At 36.9% G+C, this 22,651-nt stretch overlaps 1 protein-coding gene across 6 annotated transcripts in view; it reads left to right on the forward strand.

Annotated features, from left to right (window-relative positions):
* Bre1 (E3 ubiquitin-protein ligase Bre1) overlaps positions 1–22,651 on the forward strand; it is a 415,493-nt gene that overhangs the window by 179,454 nt on the left and 213,388 nt on the right. For all 6 annotated transcript variants that reach the window (XM_090376128.1, XM_090376101.1, XM_090376124.1 and 3 more), the window contains one exon: positions 9,469–9,642. In XM_090376128.1, coding sequence (XP_090232254.1) covers positions 9,469–9,642 — 174 coding nt within the window. The remainder of the gene's footprint in view (positions 1–9,468; positions 9,643–22,651) is intronic.

A 22,651-nucleotide genomic window follows, 5' to 3' on the forward strand; every position in this document is an offset into this window, starting at 1 on the left:
TAGATTCTAAGGTTTTAACTTCATCAAGGGTCAGCAGCCAAAACCAAAGGAAATACAGCAAGAAGTAAGGCCTCTGTTTCTGATATGAAATATATGTAGCAAATAGAAAAAGCGAGCTACGTATTTCATACCTGACCCGACAGAGACCAAAATGAACAGTAATAAGAAATAAGAAGCAAATCAAATCTGATCAAAATTAAAAGTAAACAGCAAAAATCAAGATAAAGTTAATTCTAATAAATGTAAATTGAATAAAATAGCAAGCAGCTATAAGTGAATTTAAACAAATCTGATTAAAAGTAAAAGCAAAAATCAAGATAAAGTTAATTCCAATGAAAGTTAAATTGAATAAAATAGCAAGAAGCCCTAAGTGAATTTAAACAAAGCAAGTGGAACGTGAAGACGAAAGGATATAGTCAAAGTAGTGCAACTTACTGTGGTGTCAGACAGGAGTCGGCGAACTGGGCTGAGAGAAGAGATGATGCTAACAATACTGTATTGGTGACCAAAGAAGTTAGTGAATGGGTTCCTGCATATTTATAACACGTTAAAGTATCCCCGAGTGTGGGGGGGAGGAAGGTGTAAATAGGTCAGTGTAAACATAACCAGAGTGAGGAAGTCAGTAATTAAACCAGTGAGGCTTATCAACCAGTATAGGGGAGAAACAGAGTAACAAAGCAAAACTTACAAAGTAGCATTAAAAGACTAAACTTTGTTGTAGACAAAAAAAAGAAGAGATAGCAGAAAAGTAGCATCTCGAATATTGCTTTCGGTTAACTTAATTGCTCACGACAAATAAGCTATATAGTCTAAGAACAGTAAAAAGCAATTGGAAGAAGGGGAATACAGTAGTGCTCGGGCAGTCCGGGGGTTGCGAACCCATACCAATAGTAGGTCCCTGGACAAAGGATGGGGCATATGCCCCATGTGTTTAAGTTTTTTTTTTTTTTTTTATGAGAACCCCAAACACGAGAGGTATTAGAACCTATAGTACTTAGTACCGTGCTTGGGTTGGAGGTTCAGAAGACATTTGTTGATATTGGACTTGAACTTCTGTAGATTGTAATTTTCAGGAAATACATATGAAGGAAGGTTGTTCCAGAAAATGGCAGTTGAATGAATAAATGAGGAAGATGAAAAGTTGGTTCTGTGGGTTTGTAGTTGGACAGTAAATGGATGTTGGCTGGTGGCGGCACGAGTTCGGACTGTTTTGAAAGAGGGAGCGGGAATTATAGAAGCCAATTCAGAAGAGAACAGTGTCCATGGAAGTATCTGTAGAAGAGGCATGCAGCAGAAACAGTGCGTCTATGAGAAAGCGAGTGGAGAGACTCTGTTAGAGATGAATCATTAATTAACCTAACTACCCTCTTCTGAATGGAATCAAGAAACCTGAGAGAGGTTTTGGGGGCACCACCTCAGATGTGGGAACAATATTCCATGGCGGGGCGGATTTGCGATTTATACAGAGCGAGCAGCTGTTTGGAAGAAAAGTAATGCCGAGAGCGAAAGAGAAAACCAAGTTTTTTAGATGCAGAGGAAGCAATATTTGTAATGTGCTTGTGCCAAGAGAGATTACAAGTCAGGGTAATCCCCAAAAGAGATATCATTTTGCCTAGAAATCGGAGTGTCACTAAAGATAAGCATAGGAGCAGAAGAATCCTTTTTGCGAGATATAAGACAAGATTGAGTTTTAGAAGGGTTGAAATCAACTAAGTTGTCTTTGCCCCACTGGAGAATTACCTGAAGGACGGCATTTAAGGAATTGGCAGCAGATTTTCGAGAAGTTGAAGCTGATTGAGCTGGACAAGGTTTCTCAAAATGGAAAGTTGAATGCAATGTGCTATCATCGGCAAAACTATGGATAGGATTTCCAGTCAATGGAAGAAGGTCATTGATATACAAGAGGAAAAGATTGGGGGAAAGAACTGAACCTTGGGGGACACCGGCATTAGTGGAGAAGTTAGAAGACAGAGAGCCATCTACCATCACCCTCAGTGAGCGATCAGAGAGAAAACTGGATAACCAATTACTAAAAACAGTTGGCAAACCATAAGATGGAAGCTTGTTTAGAAGACCTTTATGCCAAACACGATCAAAAGCCTTTGAGATGTCAAGAGCAACTACTTGTGTTTCACCGAACCTTTCCATTGAATTAGTCCATAAATGGGTAACATAAGCCAGAATATCACCAGTGGATCGACACTGACGGAATCCATACTGGCGATCGTTGATCAGACGGAAGGTTTCTAGGTAGTTTAAGAGTTGGTGGTTAATTGATTTCTCCATTACTTTAGAAAGAGTAGAAGTAATTGCAATGGGACGATAATTGGATGGGAGGGATTTGTCACCCTTTTTAGGAACTGGCTGGATATGAGCAAATTTCCAAACAGAAGGAAAAACACCTTTGGAATAAGAAAGTGAAAAAAGGCGGCAAAGAATAGGAGTAAGTTCAGGAGCACAGGTTTTGAGAACAAGTGGAGAAATACCATCGGGACCTGGAGCTTTCTTAGCATCAAGATTCGTCAAAATCCTTCTGATATCCTTTTGACGGAAGACCACAGGAGGCATTGAATGGAGCGTGTTAGGAATGGTGGGAGGTGTTTTACCAAGATCATTAATACATGAGCTTGAAGAAAAATGGGATGCTAGCAGGTCAGCTTTATCATTGGCTGAAGTGACAACAGAACCATCTGGTTTGGACAGAGGTGGGAGCAGAGATGGGCAAAAGTTGCGGCCAATAGCTTTGGCAAGAGACCAGAATGCTCGGCTACCATTAGGGCAAGAAGCAAGTTTTCTACTCTTAGCCTGTTCAAACTCTAGTTTGGACTGATTAATAACTGCTTTACAATTGTTGCGAGCTTTGGTGTAGGCAGAAAATGAAACTGAAGAATTAGAAACAAGCCAATTACGATATGCAACATTCTTCTCTTGGACAGCCTTAGCACATTTATTGGAAAACCAAGGTTTAGATAAAGGACGAGATTTTAAAGTGGAGTGTGGGATAAAGGATTCCATTCCTGCAAGAATAATTTCACTGACACGATCTGAGCAAACGTTGACATCAGAAGTTTTGAAACAGTAATCAGACCAAGGAAAAGAAGAAAAGAAGTCTCGCAGGTCATCCCATTTTGCATTCTTGTAATGCCAAACAATACGAGGTTGGGAATAGCCATGAGATAAAGGTTCCATTGGAGAAGAGACTCACCAAGTTGTGATCTGAAGTGCCTAAAGGACCTCTCACTTCAACCTTGTACTTAGAAGGGTTGTTTGTGAGAAAAAGATCAAGCGTATTGGCTGTATGATTAGGATTGTCCGGTATTCTTGTAGGTAAATGAACAATCTGTGCTAGGTCATTAGTAATTGCAAAAGCCTCAGCATCTCGACCTGCTGGGTCGGTGTGACTAGAAAACGGAAGCCAGCTGGAGTTGTGAACATTAAAATCACCAAGGAAAATTACCTCACTGTTAGGAAAGTTGGACTGGAGAAAGTCAAGTTGCAAAGAGAGGAAGTCAAAGAGCTCCAAGTGATTAGTGGAGTTGGGAGAACGGTAGAGACAACAGATGAATTTTACACAATGAGGTAGAGAGATTTTAAGCCAGAGAAGATCAAAGAGAGGAGATTCCAAATTGCCAAGTCTCTGACAGGGAATATCAGAACGGACATATGCACAAGTACCACCTTTGAGGCGAAAGGAATCATACAGCAAATAATTTGGACATCTAAGATGAGCAGTAGTTGAATCAACTGATAACTGAGATTCAGTCAGAAAAAGTACATGGGGTTTGGAAGACTGCAAGTGGAAATGGACATCGTTGAGATTGGAATTGAGACCACATATATTTGTGAAATGAATTAGGATGTCCTTGGGAGGTTTAGATCTTTTCGCAGATAAGCTTGCTCTATTATTTTGACAATTCATGGTGTATTCAATAGTAAGAAAAAGTGGGTGGGACATGCTGTATGAAGTAATGAAATTTTTGGATATGGCGTACATGTGGTAAGAATATACCCAGATCCTTGACATAACGTGGCCTCGACAATGCTCCCCGCATACACACTACTCGGACTCCCTCCAGTCACTATCTGGCAGAGTAGAGGTAGCAAGATTATACACTAGCTGATCCAGAAGCCTCCTAGAGAGTTACCAATAGGTTTGGTCTGGTGTACTATCTAGCGGCCGGCCTGCGAACACCGTTTTAGAGCTGTACCCTCGAAATGTAAGGCATATTGGATCTCGCCACGACATTCATCATAACCTCAAAAATCATCAATCATACTGCATGATGGAAGAGATAGGGAAGGGTTGGCCAGAACTTAGCTCTAGAGGCTAAACATGGGTTCCACCACTTCATGCCTCCAATAAGCAAAGTGGTGGTATTTCACCGGTTGATGAGAGTCATCTACCACCTAGTACTGCCTGGTAACATAGAGGGGCGGCGTTCCTCCATGTGGTGTGGGTGCCACACCTCGACCCCTGCTTACGTTGGTTCACACCTGGGTGGTCACCCACCATGTACTTGTGCATGAAGGTTATACCCAGGATTACTAACAGTCCCACCATCGTGAAGGTGCAAGCAGAGGATTTGGCTGTCATAGACCGTCCGGACTTCTGCCGAAATTGGGTCCACTTGACTTGAGTGTCACCCGAATATCAGTTCCATCAGCGTTTTAGACTCCCAGGTAGCAAGAACGGCTTGTCTGGCATATCTGAAAGAATGTCTGTGACAACCTCAAGTCAGTAATGGTATTGTAATATAACGAATATAAGACTAAACAATCTTAAATTGCCCTATTTTGACTATATCCTTTCATCTTCACATTCCATTTCCTTTGTTTAAATTTGGTGCCTCCATAGCCAGTGGGCAGGAGCAGCAGTGCGCAGCACATGCTTCTTGATTAGACCGGAGTTCGAACCCATGACCACTGCATATCCCCGGAGCAATATGGCCTTAGTTGTTAATGCTCCTAAAAACCAAATAACAATAATTGTTTAAATTCACTTAGGGCTTCTTGCTATTTTATTCAATTTAACTTTTATTGGAATTAACTTTATCTTGATTTTTGCTTTTTACTTTTAATTTTAATCAGATTTGATTTGTTTCCTATTTATTATTACATTCATTTTGGTCTCTGTCAGGTCGACTATGGTATATACGTTAGCTCACCTTTTCTGTTTGCTAAGTATGTTTCATATTAGAAACAGAGGTTTTATTTCTTGCTGTATTTCTCTTTGGTTTTGGCTGCTGACCCTTGATGAAGTTAAAACCTTAGGATCTACAGCATTAAGTACTATTTATTGTATTTTGTTTTATTTAATTTGCTTTTATTTTTCAGGCACCTATTTAATTTTTCCATGGTAACTACATCTGACAGGTCAGCATTCCCCACTCATACTCTAATCTACTTACACACACTTGTAAAAATTGTCTGGGAAAACTCATAGCTATTAGTGTCATTTGTCTCTTTTCAGCATACAAAAGATAAATTTATTATTGTAATTCTGATCTGTAAATACACAAAACTGAATTGTACGATACATAAATAAACGTTGAGGATTTCTACCGCATTAGAAATAAAGTAACAACAGCCTTATTTATTATTTTTTTTCTGTGTTTGTTTATTGTCAAAAATCAATTCAGAATTTAATTTGACTCTAATGGTGGACAGACAAGCTGTGAAAGGAGATCAAATTAAATTCTACAAAGAAACTCACTCCTGAGCCTAGTGCAATAGGAAACTCACTGTCTATATTCCTTATGCTGCACCTATGAAAAAGGGATAAAAATAACAATGAATAACCATAGCTCATGACACAATATAATAGCGTAGCTTAATTTAATTTAATTATGGTACTCACCTTTTTATAATCTGCATTGATGTGTTAGAATAAAATGGATGATAATTTTAAATTTAAGTTAGCGTGAATAAGTTAGGATTTAAAAACAGAATTAAAATATGTGCAAGGAAGTAGAAGTGCACGTCTTTGTCGTTGGTTGTCAATGTTGAAATTGGAATAATTGAAGTTATATGGTTGAAAACAGAAGGCCAATAGCCACAACAAGTGGCTTTCGTTTTACACGTCTTCAGTTGGCAATGGTAGAATGAGAGTGAATGCGTGTATTTAAGAAGACTAAGTTCCCTGTGGTGCTCCTGGATACACGTGGGAATCTCAGATGCATGAGATTCCAGACCGGTGCTATGTTATAGGATAGTTTGGAATTTAGTACTTCGAGAGTGGAATGGGGGCGAAACCATTCTATAACTAGGGCTTCGTATTGGAAAATTTTAATTTGATAATAGGAATGGCTGAATCTACCAAGGGGGTGTGGTTGTGGGAGTGAACATGTGTTGCTAATTCGGTATTGGACTGTCCCATCCTAAAGCTATTGTAGTGGTAGTACGCACGTGTGTTTGATGTTTTGATGGATATTTTGTGGTGGTGCTACGGATGTAGCAAGCATTACAGTTATGTTGTCATTTTATTAAGTAGACAATATTATTCATGTCACTAATGTGGTAATTGTGTGTCTTTATATGAGTTGAATAATGAACATAGTTTATTATAAGATGAGAATGTAAGTGTGATATCGGTACCTTTTAATAAACAGCGGTATTGATTGGCAAAATTACTATGGTAAGGGAGGATAATACGTGAATTATTATTGGAAATGTTTTTGGGTGGGTTGTTAATATTATTTTGGATTAATTGAATAGGATATTTCCTAGATATAAATTTACTTGTAAGATATTGAAGTTCATTATTAAGGTTGTAATGTATGGAACTGTATTTTATAGCATTGTAAATTTGATTATAAAGGACTGCTTTTTTTGTGTTAAGGGGATGATGCAATTCAAAGTGTAAGTATTTGCTCGTGTGAGTATTTTTTCTAAAAATTCTTGTTCCTGGTTTTGCATCGCTTATGTATATAGTGAGGTTTAGAAAATTAATTTGCCATTTTCTTCTAATTCCAGGGTATATTTTAATCTATTATGCATGGAATTAAATTTAATGAAAAGATCATTTATTGTGGATTTGTGCCCTATTAAGAGGATATTGTCAGCGTATCATATAAATAATTTAATATCTGGGGAGTATGGTTGTAATATATGATTTTCTACGGAGGCTAGGTAAATTTCAGATAGGGGGGGGCTGAGATCCCAAATCCCATAGGTAGGCCATAGGTTTGCTGGTAAATCTAATTAAGAAATCAGAAGTATTTTAAAGGACAGTCTCCATATAAAACAACATGTCAAAGGATCAACACACTTGAGATCAACAGTGATCACAAAACAGCATTCAGGTGCTATATCGAAGATGAATGGAAAATCAGATTCAGAAGCGAGTGCCCCTGAGTCTAATGACCATTCAAGTAAAAGCAACAAGTATTTATAAAGATATTAAGGATAAGTATGCCGAACCCCAACCCAAGTTCGTGGCAAGCAACGGGTGGTTTAATAGGTTCAAGCATCACGCTGGTTTCCACAATGTTAAAGTATGTGGTGAAGTGGCCAGTGCCAATTCTGCAGTTGCAGAGAAATTTTCTGATGTTTTGGAAAAAATTATTGATGTAGGGAGCAATTCAATGCAGCAAATTTTTAACGTTGACAAGACCGCTCTGTATTGGAAAAAAATGCTGGATCGAACATACACTACACTGCCAAAGAGTAAAAGATAATGCCAGGGTTCAAGGCGTCAGAAGTTAGGGCCACGCTCTTGCTTGGGCCTAATGCAGCAGGAGATTACAGATTAAAACCACTGCTTTTGTACCATTCTTGAAATTCTCGTGCATCAAATAAAGCCACCCTACCCGTGCATTTCCAATCAAACCAGAGAGCATGGATAACAATATCTCTCTTTGAGGATTGGTTTAAATGCTGCTTCATTCCAGAGATTGAAAAAATATTGTAGACAATGACATTCCTTTCCAGATTTTGCTTCTCTTAGATAATGCTCCTGGACATCCTACGCATCTAGATGAGTTCAATTCAAACGTGAGAGTCATATTTCTACTGCCAAACATGACTTCACTCATCCAACCTATGGATCAAGGTGTTATTTAAAATTTAAAAGCATGCTATTTACACACAACATTTGCTCGGGCATTGTCTGAGTAAAGTAGACAGTGAGAAAAATTTTATATTAAGAAACTTTTGGAAATCTTACAATATATACCACACCATCTTAAACATTAATAAGGCCTCGGCAGAAATTACTAAAGGTTGTTTAAATGCTGCGTGGAAGAAAATGTGCCCATGGCACATAAAAGGCTTCAAAGGATTTGACAAAGGCGAATCATACGAAGAGGTTACAGATAAGATCATAAAGGTTGCAGAGCTACCTCTGTTGGAGGTTGATACCAAAGACGTGGATGAGTAATAGAGGAAGAAGAGAAGAAATTATCTAACGAAGAACTTATTGACTTGCAGGCAGCGATAGTAAAAGATGCTGACGAAGCTCAATATGAACCAAATGAGGAGCCGAGACGCTTCATCACCAGAAAGATGGCAATGGAGAGGTTTGAAAAGATGGATCTTGACAACAAATGTCTTAAAAGTTAGTAGAGGGGTGGATCATATACTTGCTTGCTACAAAGAAATCGACGATGAAAAGAAAAAAGCCACCATCCAGTCATCCATTAATATGTTCTTTCGTAAGATTGAACGGCCAACCCCTTTTAAATCTTCACAGCCCTCAATCTCCGCAGCAGCGTACTTATCAGCTGAAGACATCTATTTTGGCAACGATGCTCGAGAGGTAAAACTTACTGACATTATACCTGTCTCTTCTCTTTTTTTTAATTTTATAATTTTGAAATTTTTTTAAATTGCAGGCTTTTGTAATTTTTCCTGCACATGAGATAAAAAATTGAATAAATACAATAAATAATTCCATTTACATGTTCGTCAAACATTTCTTTTTTGATTCAATCAATTCAGCGAGCATGGTTGGCAGTGCTGCAGAAGCATGGGAGAAATTCTGACTTACGTAGCGTTCCATGGAACGCAACTCTTACGTAAGTCGGGGAGTTCCTGTATATTATACACCATTGTATACACAAAATTTTAATAAAATTATAATGCATTCTTATTGTTGAAAAATGACCAGATGAAGTGAATTTAGTAAGATATAAATAGTTTGATAAATGACATCATTAGAGGGCCAATGTTATCATTTATTAAATGTAGTTGTTTTTTTATGCTACTACTTACGTTTAACTTTTGCTTTGCATTAAATTAACTTAAAAATTTACAAAAAAGAAAGGAAAAAACACATCACAAAACATAAATCACATTCATGCCTTGCTTTTCTTTTATTAGCTGTATTAATTTAGTATTTTAGATTTTAAAGCAATTATTGAGCTTCATCTGTATGCATAAAATTTTTTTTTTTTTTTTTTTTTATAAATATGGGAGATTAACTAAATAATTTTGTAATTTGTAAGTAGTCTGTATAAAATTTAATTTTAGATCCAGTGTCTCCCAGAAAGTGTGGTAATAGAGACAACAGAATATAAGTGCCTTCAATCCCAGTTTTCTGTGCTGTACAATGAAAGCATGCAACTTAAGACCCAACTTGAAGAAGCTCGCAATTTATTGGCTAACAGTAAGAATGCACATTTACGGCAAATTGAACAGATGGAGGTAATTTAAATACTTAATTTCCATTTCTTAGTTATTACAAAAAATTGTTTAAAATGAATAAAATACAAAAAAAATTGTGTTTCTGATGGTGCTATATTTTGATATTAAAACCACATTTTTAATTTCCGTATGCATAATCATGGAATTCTCTTTATATGCATAGTTTTTTTTATTTGAGAGTTTTTTTTTTTATTTGAGAGTTTTTTTTTTTTTTTTATTTTGATTGCAAAAAAATGGAGTTATGAAGACAATGGATATGGGACCCCCCCCCCCCTCCCAATCTAGATCAGAAGATTCTGGAATTTTCTGAATTTTGGATGGTTATTTAGTCATAAAAAAACGAAATACAGTGGAACTTCTCTATTACGAACTTCTATTTAACGAATTTCTCTATATTACGAATTTTTTCGCAAAACATTGCACCTTGAAACGAAATTACATGTAAAATTAACCCCATATAGCGAAGTGTTAGTCTCTCTATAACGAATTTTTAAAAATATACGACCTCCTTCCCTCCGAAATTACGCATTAGCATCTGGAATTAATCATTCTTTTAGTGAATACTTGTGGTCATTGACGCCCGTAGGAAGGTCTTTGTTTCATTTTTGTTACAGTTATAAAACCAAATGGGTTTTCTTAAAAGTGGTCATAAACTTTACAATAAATAGGATAGATTTGTAAATTGATGTTGGCTCAGGGGAAAACGAAATTCGCTGCGGTAAGCCTTTAGCGTGCTGCGGCGGCAATACATAGAATGATGGCACAGTCGATTTTTAGTAACGAACGCCTACTGAGTGACATTCGCTTCTCACCTCAACCGTACCACGTGACCTTCCTGTCAATCATTATATGATATGTCCGTTCTCATCTAATTGGACTCCTAGTAGATGGTTTTCATGAAAAAATTTTTTTTTTTTTATTTAGTTCTTTTAGAACAATTTGTCATCAATCACATAGGCTATATGCTCTTGTATTTTTTTTTTTTTTTTTTGAAAAGTAACATACAGCATACATTAACCGTAAATTTTATATATGAATGAAAGTCGTATATTTCTTCAAAGTGATTGATAGGAAAAGTCACGTGATACTGTTGAATTGGCAAGCAAACGTCATTGAGTAGGCGGTACCTGTACTAACAATTCACTATATGGCCAGCGCAGCGAAGTTTGCGGTGTATGTATCGGCAAGAGCTACAGTCCAGTGATTTTTACATTTGGGGAAAAAATGTCGAAGAGAAAATGTTTAAGTATTAATGATAAAGTAAAGATCCTTCATGATATTGACCAGAGTTTTAAGAAAAAAGATATTGCGGAGAAATATGGCATACCTGCAAGCAGCTTATCTACGATTTTAAAAAATCGAGAATCAATTTTAAATGCAATTGAAGGAGCAGCAGACAAGAAGCGAATAAGTTGTGTATATACGAAGATGTTGATAAAGCTGTTCTAAAATGGGTGCAAATGATACGTGAAAAGAATATACCAATATCGGGTCCAATAATTAAGCAACAAGCTCTGAAATTTGCACAGTCCCTGGGACATACAGAATTTAATGCGAGCACTGGGTGGCTAGATAAATTTAAGAAGCGCCACAGAATTGTGGAAAAGGTTATTTGTGGAGAAAGTGTTAATGTAAGTGAAGAAGATTGCAACAGTTGGAGGAACAATACCTTAAAGAAGATTTTGGAAGAATATGAACCTAAGGATGTTTTTAATGCTGACGAAATGGGTTTATTCTTTAAATGTTTACCGAATAGAACTCTTGCTTTTAAAGATGATAAATGTTTTGGCGGAAAACAAAGCAAAGAAAGAATCACTGTGCTAGTTGGAGCAAATATGACAGGAAGTGAAAAATTAAGACTTTTAGTAATCGGAAAATCAAAAAACCCAAGCTGTTTTAGAGGCACAAAATCTTTGGAAGTTGACTACACCTTTAATAAAAAAGCATGGATGACCAGTGATATCTTTGAAGACTGGATATTAAAACTAGACAAGCGTATAACAAAAGAAAAAAGGAAAATCGTGTTGGTAACTGACAACTGTCCAGCATATCCTGACAGTATTTCTGCCAAACTTAAAAGTGTGAAGTTATTGTTTTTACCACCAAACGTGACTTCAAAACTCCAGCCAATGGACCAAGGCATAATTAAAAATTTTAAATTTCATTATCGAAAGAGAATAATAATGAAGATTGTCAATGCGTTATCAGAAAATAGAAACTTGGAAGTTACAATTAACCTTAGAGATTGCATCTCTGAACTGGCAAAAGTTTGGACAAACGATGTCACTGAATACACTATTCAAAATTGTTTTTCGAAAGCGGGATTTGCATTGAATGCAGAAGTCGAACATCAACTGGATGAACAAGATGAACTGCCCCTTTCACAACTGAAAAACTTTTGGAAAATATTAGAATCGTCCAGAAACATCGAAAATGAAATAACACTGGATAGTTATGTTTATGTAGATCAAGACCTGACTACAACAGAACATCCAAATGAAGATGAAATACTACTGAACAGTGCTAGACACGACCATGATCACGAAGAAATTAACGATGACGCTGAAGACACATCAGAACAACCCGTAGAAAAGCCAACTCAAGAAGAAATGATTAACGCTTTTAAAACGGTTCGTATGGGTCTACAGTTTTGTGAAAATGTTCCTGATAATGTTTTTAATGCTCTGAACAAATGTGAGGTTTTCTTTGAGAATCAGACATTTTTTAATTGTACTGTGCAAACGAAAATTACGGATTTTTTTTTAATTTGTGATACTTACTGGCGAAAATTGTGTAAGCGTAATTTAAATAAGTGTTTTTGAAATAAAATACATTAAAAATAAATGTAGATCCATTTTCATTTTCTAATTAAATAAAAATTTCTAATAAAAAAGATATTCTCTGTATAACGAAATTTCTCTATAACGAATTTTTTCGCTGGATTTATAGAATTTGTTATAGGGAAGTTCGACTGTATTTTGCATTCCTGCACTGCAGCTTATTTTACGTAAGAATGTAGCCAATGTTGTATAATCATCTGGGGTAGCACCTGAATTGGAGGAAGTTGCAGAAAGAAAATAAAATTCCACCAGTACCCGTGCTCATGATCTTATGCTACTGAGTATTGTGGTGGTCAGTTTTTTTTTTTTTTTTTTTTTAATTGATGCGCTTCTTGAATGAATAATGAACTCAAGAAATAAAGTTTACTATTTTCAGGGGTTTAATGCATTTGCCTATCTTCCTAAAAATTGCCAGAAAATGTCTAGTACTTATAATAGATTCCCAGGTCAGGAAGGCTCAGCTGTATTAGTTTTTAATTTTCATCTGTGGAGATGATGTAAAAATAGATCGGACCTTTACGTAAGGGAAAGGGGATAGTAATAAATACACCAGCTGCCGTTGCAGATGAACTCAACAGTTATTTTGCATCGATATTTACAAATGAAAAGCCTTTTTTGGCAATGGGAAATTGTGGGAGCGAAGTTAAAAAATATGTAATTAATGATATTGAAATTTTGCAAGATTATTTAATGAAAAAACTTTCGAGCCTACAGACCAGTAAGGCTCCTGGAGTTGATGGAATATATCCTATAATCTTAAGAGAGGCGGCAAGCGAGTGCATTGAACCATTGAGGCTAATTATGCGAGCATCACTAGACTCTGGGGAGATTCCCTTGGATTGGAAAAGTGCAAATGTATCTCCCATACGTAAGGGTGGCTCTAAAAGTGAAGTTGGAAATTATCGACCTGTCAGTCTGACTTCAGTAGTAGGGAAAATCATGGAGGCAATGATCAAGGGTGGAATTCAGGATCATTTGGATCGAATTGAAATTCTCAAGAATACTCAGCATGGTTTTATAAAGGGAAAATCATGTTTAACAAATCTGGTTCGCTATTTCGAAAGGGTCACTCACGAGCTGGATTTAGGGAATAATTTCGACACTGTTTATTTAGATTTCAGCAAAGCTTTTGACCCAGTCCCACATGAGCGGTTGCTTTATAAGCTGGAACAGGTTGGAATCACTGGGAAAATCCTTAGATGGATAGAAGGATGGCTTCAGGGCAGGAGGCAGAGGGTTGTGATAAATGGCTATTCCTCAGATTGGGTTGATGTAAGAAGTGGGGTTCCCCAAGGATCAGTATTAGGACCACTGTTGTTTTTAATTTTCATAAACGACATTGATGAAGGGATAGAGGGCATGATGTCTAAATTTGCAGATGATGTTAAAATTGGTAGAGTAGTTAATGATCACTGTCAAGCTGAGCTTCTTCAGAGAGACCTAGATAGACTTCAAGAATGGTCAGAAAAATGGCAGCTGTGCTTTAATCCAACAAGGTGTAAGGTATTACACCTGGGAAACAGTAATCCCAAAAAAACTTATTCACTTGGTGGAGTTCAACTAAATCCAGTACTGGAGGAAAGGGACTTGGGTGTTACGATACGGTCAGACATGAAATTCTCTGAGCATTGTAAACAGGTTGCAAGGAAGGCCCATGGTGTCCTATCGATGATCTATCGAACTTTTGCAAGTAGAAATAGGGACGTGATAATCCCATTATATAAGGCTTATGTTAGACCACACTTGGAATACTGTGTTCAAGTATGGAGACTGCACCTAAAGAAAGACATCGAGCTTCTTGAAAGGGTGCAAAGAAGGGTAACTCGCCTGGTGAGATCCTCAAAAGGGTGTCCTTATGAAGAAAGACTTCGAATATGTGGGTTGCAGAGTTTGGAAACTAGACACCTTAGAGGAGATTTGATTGAGGTGTTTAAGGCTCTGAGAGGCATCAGTAAAATAAATGAGGACAAAATTTTCAAGATTATAAATGATGCTAGAACTAGGGGACATAAATTCAAGTTACGGGGGGAAATGTTTAGATTGGACTGCAGGAAGTTTTATTTTAGCCAGCGAGTTGTAAATTACTGGAATAAGTTGCCTTCATGGGTGGTAGAGGCCGATAGTTTGGGGAAATTCAAAGGTCATCTGGATAGTACTTTAGGTAAGGGAAGCGCATAGGATGATAGGTTTAATTTCCTTTTTATTTATATTTTATTTTATTTATTTATTTTTTTAAATTTATTAATTATTATTATTTAGTTATTTATTTTATTTTTTTTTTTTTTGTTTGTTTTTATCATTGTTTTGTTCGGATTTTTTTTTTTTTTGGCTGGTGCAGCATAAGCCATAGGCTTTCTTGCACCATGTGGCCGTTACTAATACTAAATACTATAATACTAAAATAGGAGTGACTTATATGCATATTTTTTAAAATTTGACTTTTTGTTTTGTTTGGTTTTAAGAAAAATTTTTCTGAACTGCAATTATTCATTGTGGAATGTGTCCCGTGTATTCTTTCACAGGCACTAATACGCAAAACTTTATTTTATTGTTTGAAGGCCGTAATATATGGTAATCTTTTCCCTCACCCCACCCTGACTTTCTTGTTTGCCTTATTTCAGCTTAGTTTACTTATCTGCACATGCATAGTTTGTGCATCAGCATAATTTTATGCTGTTATTCAGCCTGTTTACTTCAAAAAATTGTAACTGTCGTAAATTTTTCTTAAATTTATACAAAGTACCATTCGTTTTTTCTTTCTTTCATGATGTCCTACATCACATTAGTTTTGTTTGCAGAGTTTTATTGGATCTCTAGTCATATTGTCATACCTGGTAACGAGAGTGTTGATCTGGTGGCTAATTTCATCATGGAACCAATTGGCATCTCTTTTAAATTCCCTTTTAATGACATAAAAGCTTTCTAATGACTCACAGTATAAATCATTTGCATAACATTTGACAAAATCAAGACAGTGGCTAAACTTCAAATTAAACTTTATTCTCAGTTTTGGGCATTCACTTTCTGTGCAGTCAGGGGTCATGGTTTCAAAATTACATAGGTCATATACAGGGTGTCCATAAAGTCCCTATCTATTTTTGTGAAATAATTTAAATTTATTTATTTTTATTGCAGAAACCCCTCAGAATGAATGTAGAGGAGCATGTGATGGTGGTAATATTGCGAATCCAGGGAAAGAAATGCAGTGAAATCAGAGAGATATTTAGAAGAAGATTTAAAAAAGCACACAACAGAGAAGAAAATGTGTGAGTTGTTGAACAAATTCAAAAGAACGGGATCTGTAAATGATGAACCAAGATCCAGACGTCCACTTGGCTCAGAGCATAAGGTGGATGCATTACAAGATGTCATCCCGGAGGAGCCTTGCACATCTGTTTGTTGGCCGGTCAGATCTAACCCCCTTAAATTTCTTTGAATGGGGCTTTATTAAATCGGATATCTATCAGACAAAGGTTACAAGTCTGCTAAACTTACGTCAAAGCATTGTAATAGCCATAAACAAAATAACTCCACAAATGCTCCAGGATGTGTTTAGAAATGCTGCGGAAAGGTTTTTGCTGTGTAGAGATACTGATGGGGCACATGTTGAATCTTACTCTTAATTATTCATTAAATACTAACCCTCTCTATCATTTTATAATTGAATTCCACATATTTTCCAGTTATTTAACAAAAATAGATAGGAACTTTATGGACACCCTGTACACCATACTCCTTACTGCCTTACCTCCTTATTGCCTCAACTTGCAGTTGGCATATCATTGTCAACTTTAGCAGAGCTGGTCAAGCTGCATTCTGCTTGAAGAAAACCCATCTTAAAGCCCAATTCACTTCTCTCCTAAAATTGCTAATGTATGAAAGACCTGATGTAGATGCAGGTAATCACTTTCCTAAAAAGTTAGTGCCATTACAATATCTGATGGTGAATCATATGCATTTGTCATTAGTTACAAATGTTATTTTCGCATTTGATTGGCAAATTATAACCTTTAGTTGCCACTGTGCTGTAAAGTCTCTAATAACAATGTTTCCAGTGAAGCGTGATAAGAATTTATAGGGTAATTTACAAACATATCTAGTAACTAATGCTTGATTATGTATCTCTGATGCATATCAAGTGTTAGTTAATTCATGTTTTCAAGCTATCATTGCTTCATCATGTTTAGTTTAGATACTTTAGTTATTAGTATTAGTTATTTCATCATGTTTTCAAGTTATTGTTGGGCAGTATATAAATAAACAAATACCGCAAATACATGTTCATCTGTGGTTAAATGTTTCATGGTCCAAACATGATTTTTCAACATTATTTTCAGTCACACTGTCTATTAATAGTTTGGTCACTATTTAATTATAATTATTTTTTAACTAAATTTTAATCAGAATTATAACTAGTCTAATTATAATTTGGTCACTATTTATTAATAGACATTTTTGATGCAATACACGTTATGCTTTCTTGCATTTTTTTATTAGAAGGAATCCAAACCTTATAATTATTTGTGTGTATTTTAACTATTTTGGATGCTGTACTACCGTATTTGCAAAATTCATTATATTGTGACTAAGCGGTGCTCACTGTAGAAATGTCACAATAATGCATTTTATTTTTCAAGAAATATAAATCAGTATACAGGGTGTCTCAAAAATATTGGTACAAACATTTAGGGGAGGTAGGTAACATCTAAAGGAATGTGAATCACATAGGAACCCATAACCGGAAACGTCACCGTAAGTCGATACACGGTGCTATTCATCATTTCGCGAGAGGGAAAATTTCTGGTTTACTCTTCAAGCAGTAGTCGTCGCATGAAGAGCATGCATCGATATATGAACTGTGAACTGGCAGACATGCACCTAGTGTATGGATTAGCAGAGGGCAGTGGACGAGCCACTCAATGAATTTATGGAGAACGCTTCCCAGATAGACATGTACCGGACCACCGTTTGTTTGCACTTGTGCATCAAAATTTGTACGATTATGGGTCATTTGGAGGTAACAGGGGTACTGCGGGCAGACCACGATCAATGCGAACTCACGCCATGGAAGAAAGTTGAATGCTGTCCAGAATAATCGTACTACCAACACACATGCCGTTGCCTCTGCTTTCGGAGTGTCTCGTTGCAGTGTACTACGTGTCTGGCACGACAATTCTTTACACCCCTTTCATCTCCAAAGGGTTCAGTTACTACTCCCCCAAGATCATCCTGCATGCGTGGCTTTTGCGCAGTGTTTTCTCCAAGAAAGTGTTCAAGACTTGAATTTTCAAGCCTGTGTTTTGGTCACGGATGAAGCTCAATCAGCACAATTCTCGTGTGTGGGCTCACGACAACCCACACGGTGTGCACCCCCATGCGGACAACATCGCTTCACAATAAATGTGTGGGCAGGTATAGTCGGTGACTGCTTAGTCAGCCCATACCTGTTACCATCCTGCATGAACTCCGTTAAATATCGGATCTTTCTTGAACAAGTTCTACCAGGGTTACTTGACGATGTTCCAGCAAATGTGAGACGCAACATTTGGTTTCAACATGACTGGGCACCTGCCCATTATGGAAGGTGTGTTCGTGACCATTTGAACAGGCATTTTGGGCGTCGATGGATTGGCCGGGGTGAACTTGTTGCCTGGCCCCCACGCTCACCTGATTTATCTAGCCTTGATTTCTTTCTGGGGGGGGGGGGCTCAAATCTGTCGTGTATGAATCGCCTGTGGAGATGGAAATGGATCTCGTGGTGAGACTCGTCTGCACTGCTGCTACTGTCAAAGAAACTCCAGGTGTGTTCGACTATGTCCGCCAATCCATGCTGCGTCGGTATTACGCATGCATCGCGTCTCTCTTGGTGGAACCTTGGAGCATCTGTTGTAACATCATGAAATGCATCCATCTCGTACTCCATTGTTAATATTATGTCAAATAAATGTTTGCCATTAATTACTGTCTTGTGTCATTTCTGCTTCTTGTGCTTCTGCTACTACTTTCCCATGATGTTTCCAGTTATGGGTTACTATGCGATTAACATTCCTTTAGATGTTACCTACCTCCTCGAAACGTTTGTACCAATATTTTTGAGACACACCCTGTATAATATAGTGAGATAAAACCATATTTCAGAAGCAGCCGCAGTATTATGCTTCTCAGCTATAACATTTATACATTTAAAATAATTAAAAACTTTACAGACCTTTCCAAAACACATTTTTGAAGCACTTCTTTATCAGGGAAAGAATAATGAATATGCTTTGCACTTATGTTTAATTAAATAATAATTTAAAAAATAAATTGATCATCCTTTAGAGATAATAAACATCTTTACTGATAACCATTTGCATTTATGCAAACAGTGATGCAATATGTATGCATTCTCATTACTCGCACTCTATATGCATTCTAAAAATTGGCTGTAATTCTTCTTTGGTAATAATATGGAATTCTTCAAGAATAGAAAACGACAAACCTTTCTGACACATTTTTGAAGCACTTCTTTTCAGGGAAAGTAATACACACACACACAGTTTGAAAATGTTTTTATACTGCATGTATATAAAGTTTCTTTGCACCTATGTTTAATTAAATAATAATTTAAAAATTAGCCATACTTTAAAGATAATAAACATCTTTATTATCTCTAAAATATTTCATATTTTAGCATTTGTGAATGGTCTTTGCACTGCTTGTTTCAACTGTCCCAATAGGTAATAATCTGTTGCCAGTATATCTAGGAATGTCCATGAGGCTGTCTCCAAAATGTTTCCCACAAAATTGCATTGGGTTTCCTGCATTGTGTGCCACTGTACCATTGTGTTGGAAGTGCACTGAAAACTTTTCACTTCATTGAGTTCTGCTATGAAGGATACAGCATCTCATGGTAATATTCATTGTTCATGATGTATTAAATAAAAAAAAAAAAGTTCAACAATGCATTCAAAGGACATCACACACCAAACTCCAATTTTGTTTTTTTTTTTTTTTTGTTGTTGTTGTTGCTGCTTTTCTTTTATGTAAAGGCATTTCACAAACTTAATAAGGATTCATCAACCGTTTACACATTTTAACCTGACAAGTGAAACCATGCTTTATCCAATTAAAAAAAAAAAAAAAAATCATATTCAGGATGTAATCGTTATTGGTAGTAAATTCATTGAACCAATGACAATAATTAAGTTATTTGATTTTTCAGTCAGTTTCAACTTGTGCACTGCAGAAATTTACAGATACCTTTTAAAAAGTTTTTATAAACCTTTTGAGTAAGCTTGAATGAAATGACACTATGCTGTGATAAACACTGAAGAGATTTCCCAAGGCTGCTGTGTAGCATATAATCTGAAACATCCAGCAACTTATCCTCTGTTAAAACCATTTTATTTTAATTCAAGGTAAGCCATAGACTGTTATGGTATTATGAATTTTGTCAATCGGATTTCAGACAGCATTATATTGAAGAATAATGGAATTTGGAAAAGCTTGAACATATTTCTTCTTTACTACCTCAGTATACTGAATACTTTTAAACAAACATATTCAACTAAAAAGGCAATGCCATTATGCACAACTGGAATCAACATGACACTGCAACGTTGAATATTCATCACCACTAAACACTAACAACAAAGTTTAATACATTTTTAAAGACATATACACAATGATGTATACACTTCGTATACATGCTTGTAAGACACATTCTGGAAATGAATTTTGTAGTGGTCAACTGAAGGCTCAACATTTAAATTGAAGTTTTATTCATGGATGTAGGGCCTTGAGCTGACTGAAAGTGCTATATTAAACAACAAATGTGTATAGATGAAAGTCCTCATGCAGGTTCATCTCATCTCCAATGGCAGTTCTATCAATGTATGCACTGGAATTTTAGGCATCAACATTGTAGACTGGTGTAAGTTGGTGGCCACAATTACCTTATTTTTCTTTAAACATACTTAAGTCGTTGGTCCTTGAAGCTGTCGCAGACATTCTCTCAGGTATACCAGACAAGCTGTGCTTGCTACCAGGGAGTCTAAAACGCTGATGGAACTGATATTGGGGATGACACTCTAGTTAAATGGACCTAATTTTGGCGAAGTCCGGATGGTCTGTGACAGCCAGATCCTCTGCTTGCACCTTCACGATGATGAGACTGTTAGTTCTGGGTATAACTCCCATGCACAAGCACACTGTGGATGACCACCCAGGTGTGAACCAACGTAAGCAGGGGTTGTGGTGTGGTGCCCACATCACATGGAGGAATCCCGTCCCTCTGTGTTACCAGGCAATACTAGGTGGTAGATGACTCTCATCAACTGGTGCAATACCACCACTTTGCTTATTGGAGGCTTGAAGTGGTGGAACCATGTTTAGTCTCCAGGGCAAAGTTTCAGGCAACCCTACCCCATCTCTTTCATCATGCAGTATGATTGATGTCCTTTGAGGTTATGATGAACACCGTGGCAAAATCGAAACTTCCTTACATTTCAAGGGCACAGCTCTAAAATGGTGTTCACAGGCTGGCCACTAGTTAGTACACAAGACCGAACCTATTGGTAATTCTCTAGGAGGCTTCTGGATCAGTTAGTGTATAATCTTGCTGCCTCTTTGCAGGGGACATTTTCGAAGCCACGTTATGTTAAGGATCTGCGTATATATCCTTACTCTGTGTTCACCATATCCAAAAATTTCATTACTTCATACAGATGTCCCTACCACACACCTTTTCTTACTACTGAATAGGCATCTCCATAGCCAGGTGGGCAGGAGCAGCAGTGTGTAGCTCACACTTCGTGATTAGACCAGGGTTCGAGTCCATGACCACCAAATACGGAGGATGCGGAAAGGTCAGGGAATGACCACCACATATCCCCAGAGCAATATGGCCTTAGTTGCTAATGCTCCTAAAAAAAAAAAAAAAAAAATAATAACAAAATAAATAATAACTACTGAATACACCATGAATTGTCAAACTAATAGAGCAAACTTATCAGCGAAAAGATCTAAACTTCCTAAACACTTCCTAGTTCATTTCACAAATATACGTGGTCTCAATTCTAATCTCAATAATGATGTCCATTTCCACTTAGGCTGCCAAACCCCATCAACCACTGCTCAACTCAGTTGACCAAATTATTCACTGTATGATTCCTTTTGCCTCAAAGATGGTACTTGTGCATATGTCTGTTCCGATATTCCCTGTTAGAAACTTGGTAATTTGGAATCTCCTCTTTTCGATCTTCTGTGGCTTAAAATCTCTACCTCATTCTGTCAGGTTCATCTGTTGTCTCTACTGTTCTCCCAACTCCACTAATCGTTTGGAGCTCTTTGACTTCCTTCCTCTCTTTGCAACTTGACTTTCTCCAGTCCAACTTTCGTAACAGTGAGATAATTTTCCTTGGTGATTTTAATGTTCACAACTCCAGCTGGCTTTCATTTTCTAGTCAAACTGACCCAGCTGGTCAAGATGATGAAGCTTTTGCAATTACTAATCACCTAGCACAGATTGTTCATTTACCTACCAGAAAACCAGATCCTAACCATTAGCCAACACCCTTGAACTTTTTCTCACAAACAACCCTTCTAAGTACACAGTCGAAGTGAGTGGTCCATTAGCCACCTCAGATCACAACTTGGTGATTATCTCTCTCTCTTCCAATGGAGCCTTCATGTCATGGCTATTCCCAACATCATGTTGTTTGGCATTACAAGAATGTAGAATGGGATGACCTGCTTGATTTTTCTTCTTCTTTTCCTTGGTCAGATTACTGTTTCAAAACACCTGATGTCAACGTTTGCTCAAATTGTGTCAGTGAAATTATTCTTACAGGAATGGAATCCTTTATTCCACACTACCTTAAAATGTCATCCTTTATCTAAACCCTGGTTTTCCAATAAATGTGCTAAGGTGTTTCAAGAAAATAATGTTGCATATCGTAATTAGCTTGTTTCCATTTCTTCAGCTTCATTTTCCACCTACACCAGAGATCGCAACAATTGTAAAGCAGTTATTAATCAGTCCAAACTAGATGTTGAACAGGCTAAGAGCAGAAAACTTGCTTCTTGCCCTAATGTTAGTCAAACATTCTGGTCTCTTGCCAAAGCTATTGGCTGCAACTTTTGCCCATCTCTGCTCCCACCTCTATCAAAACCAGATGGTTTTATTG

This window comes from Mastigoproctus giganteus, chromosome 1 (assembly GCF_048544385.1).
Source record: "Mastigoproctus giganteus isolate SK-2022 chromosome 1, ASM4854438v1, whole genome shotgun sequence".
Taxonomy (NCBI): Eukaryota; Metazoa; Arthropoda; class Arachnida; order Uropygi; family Thelyphonidae; genus Mastigoproctus; species Mastigoproctus giganteus.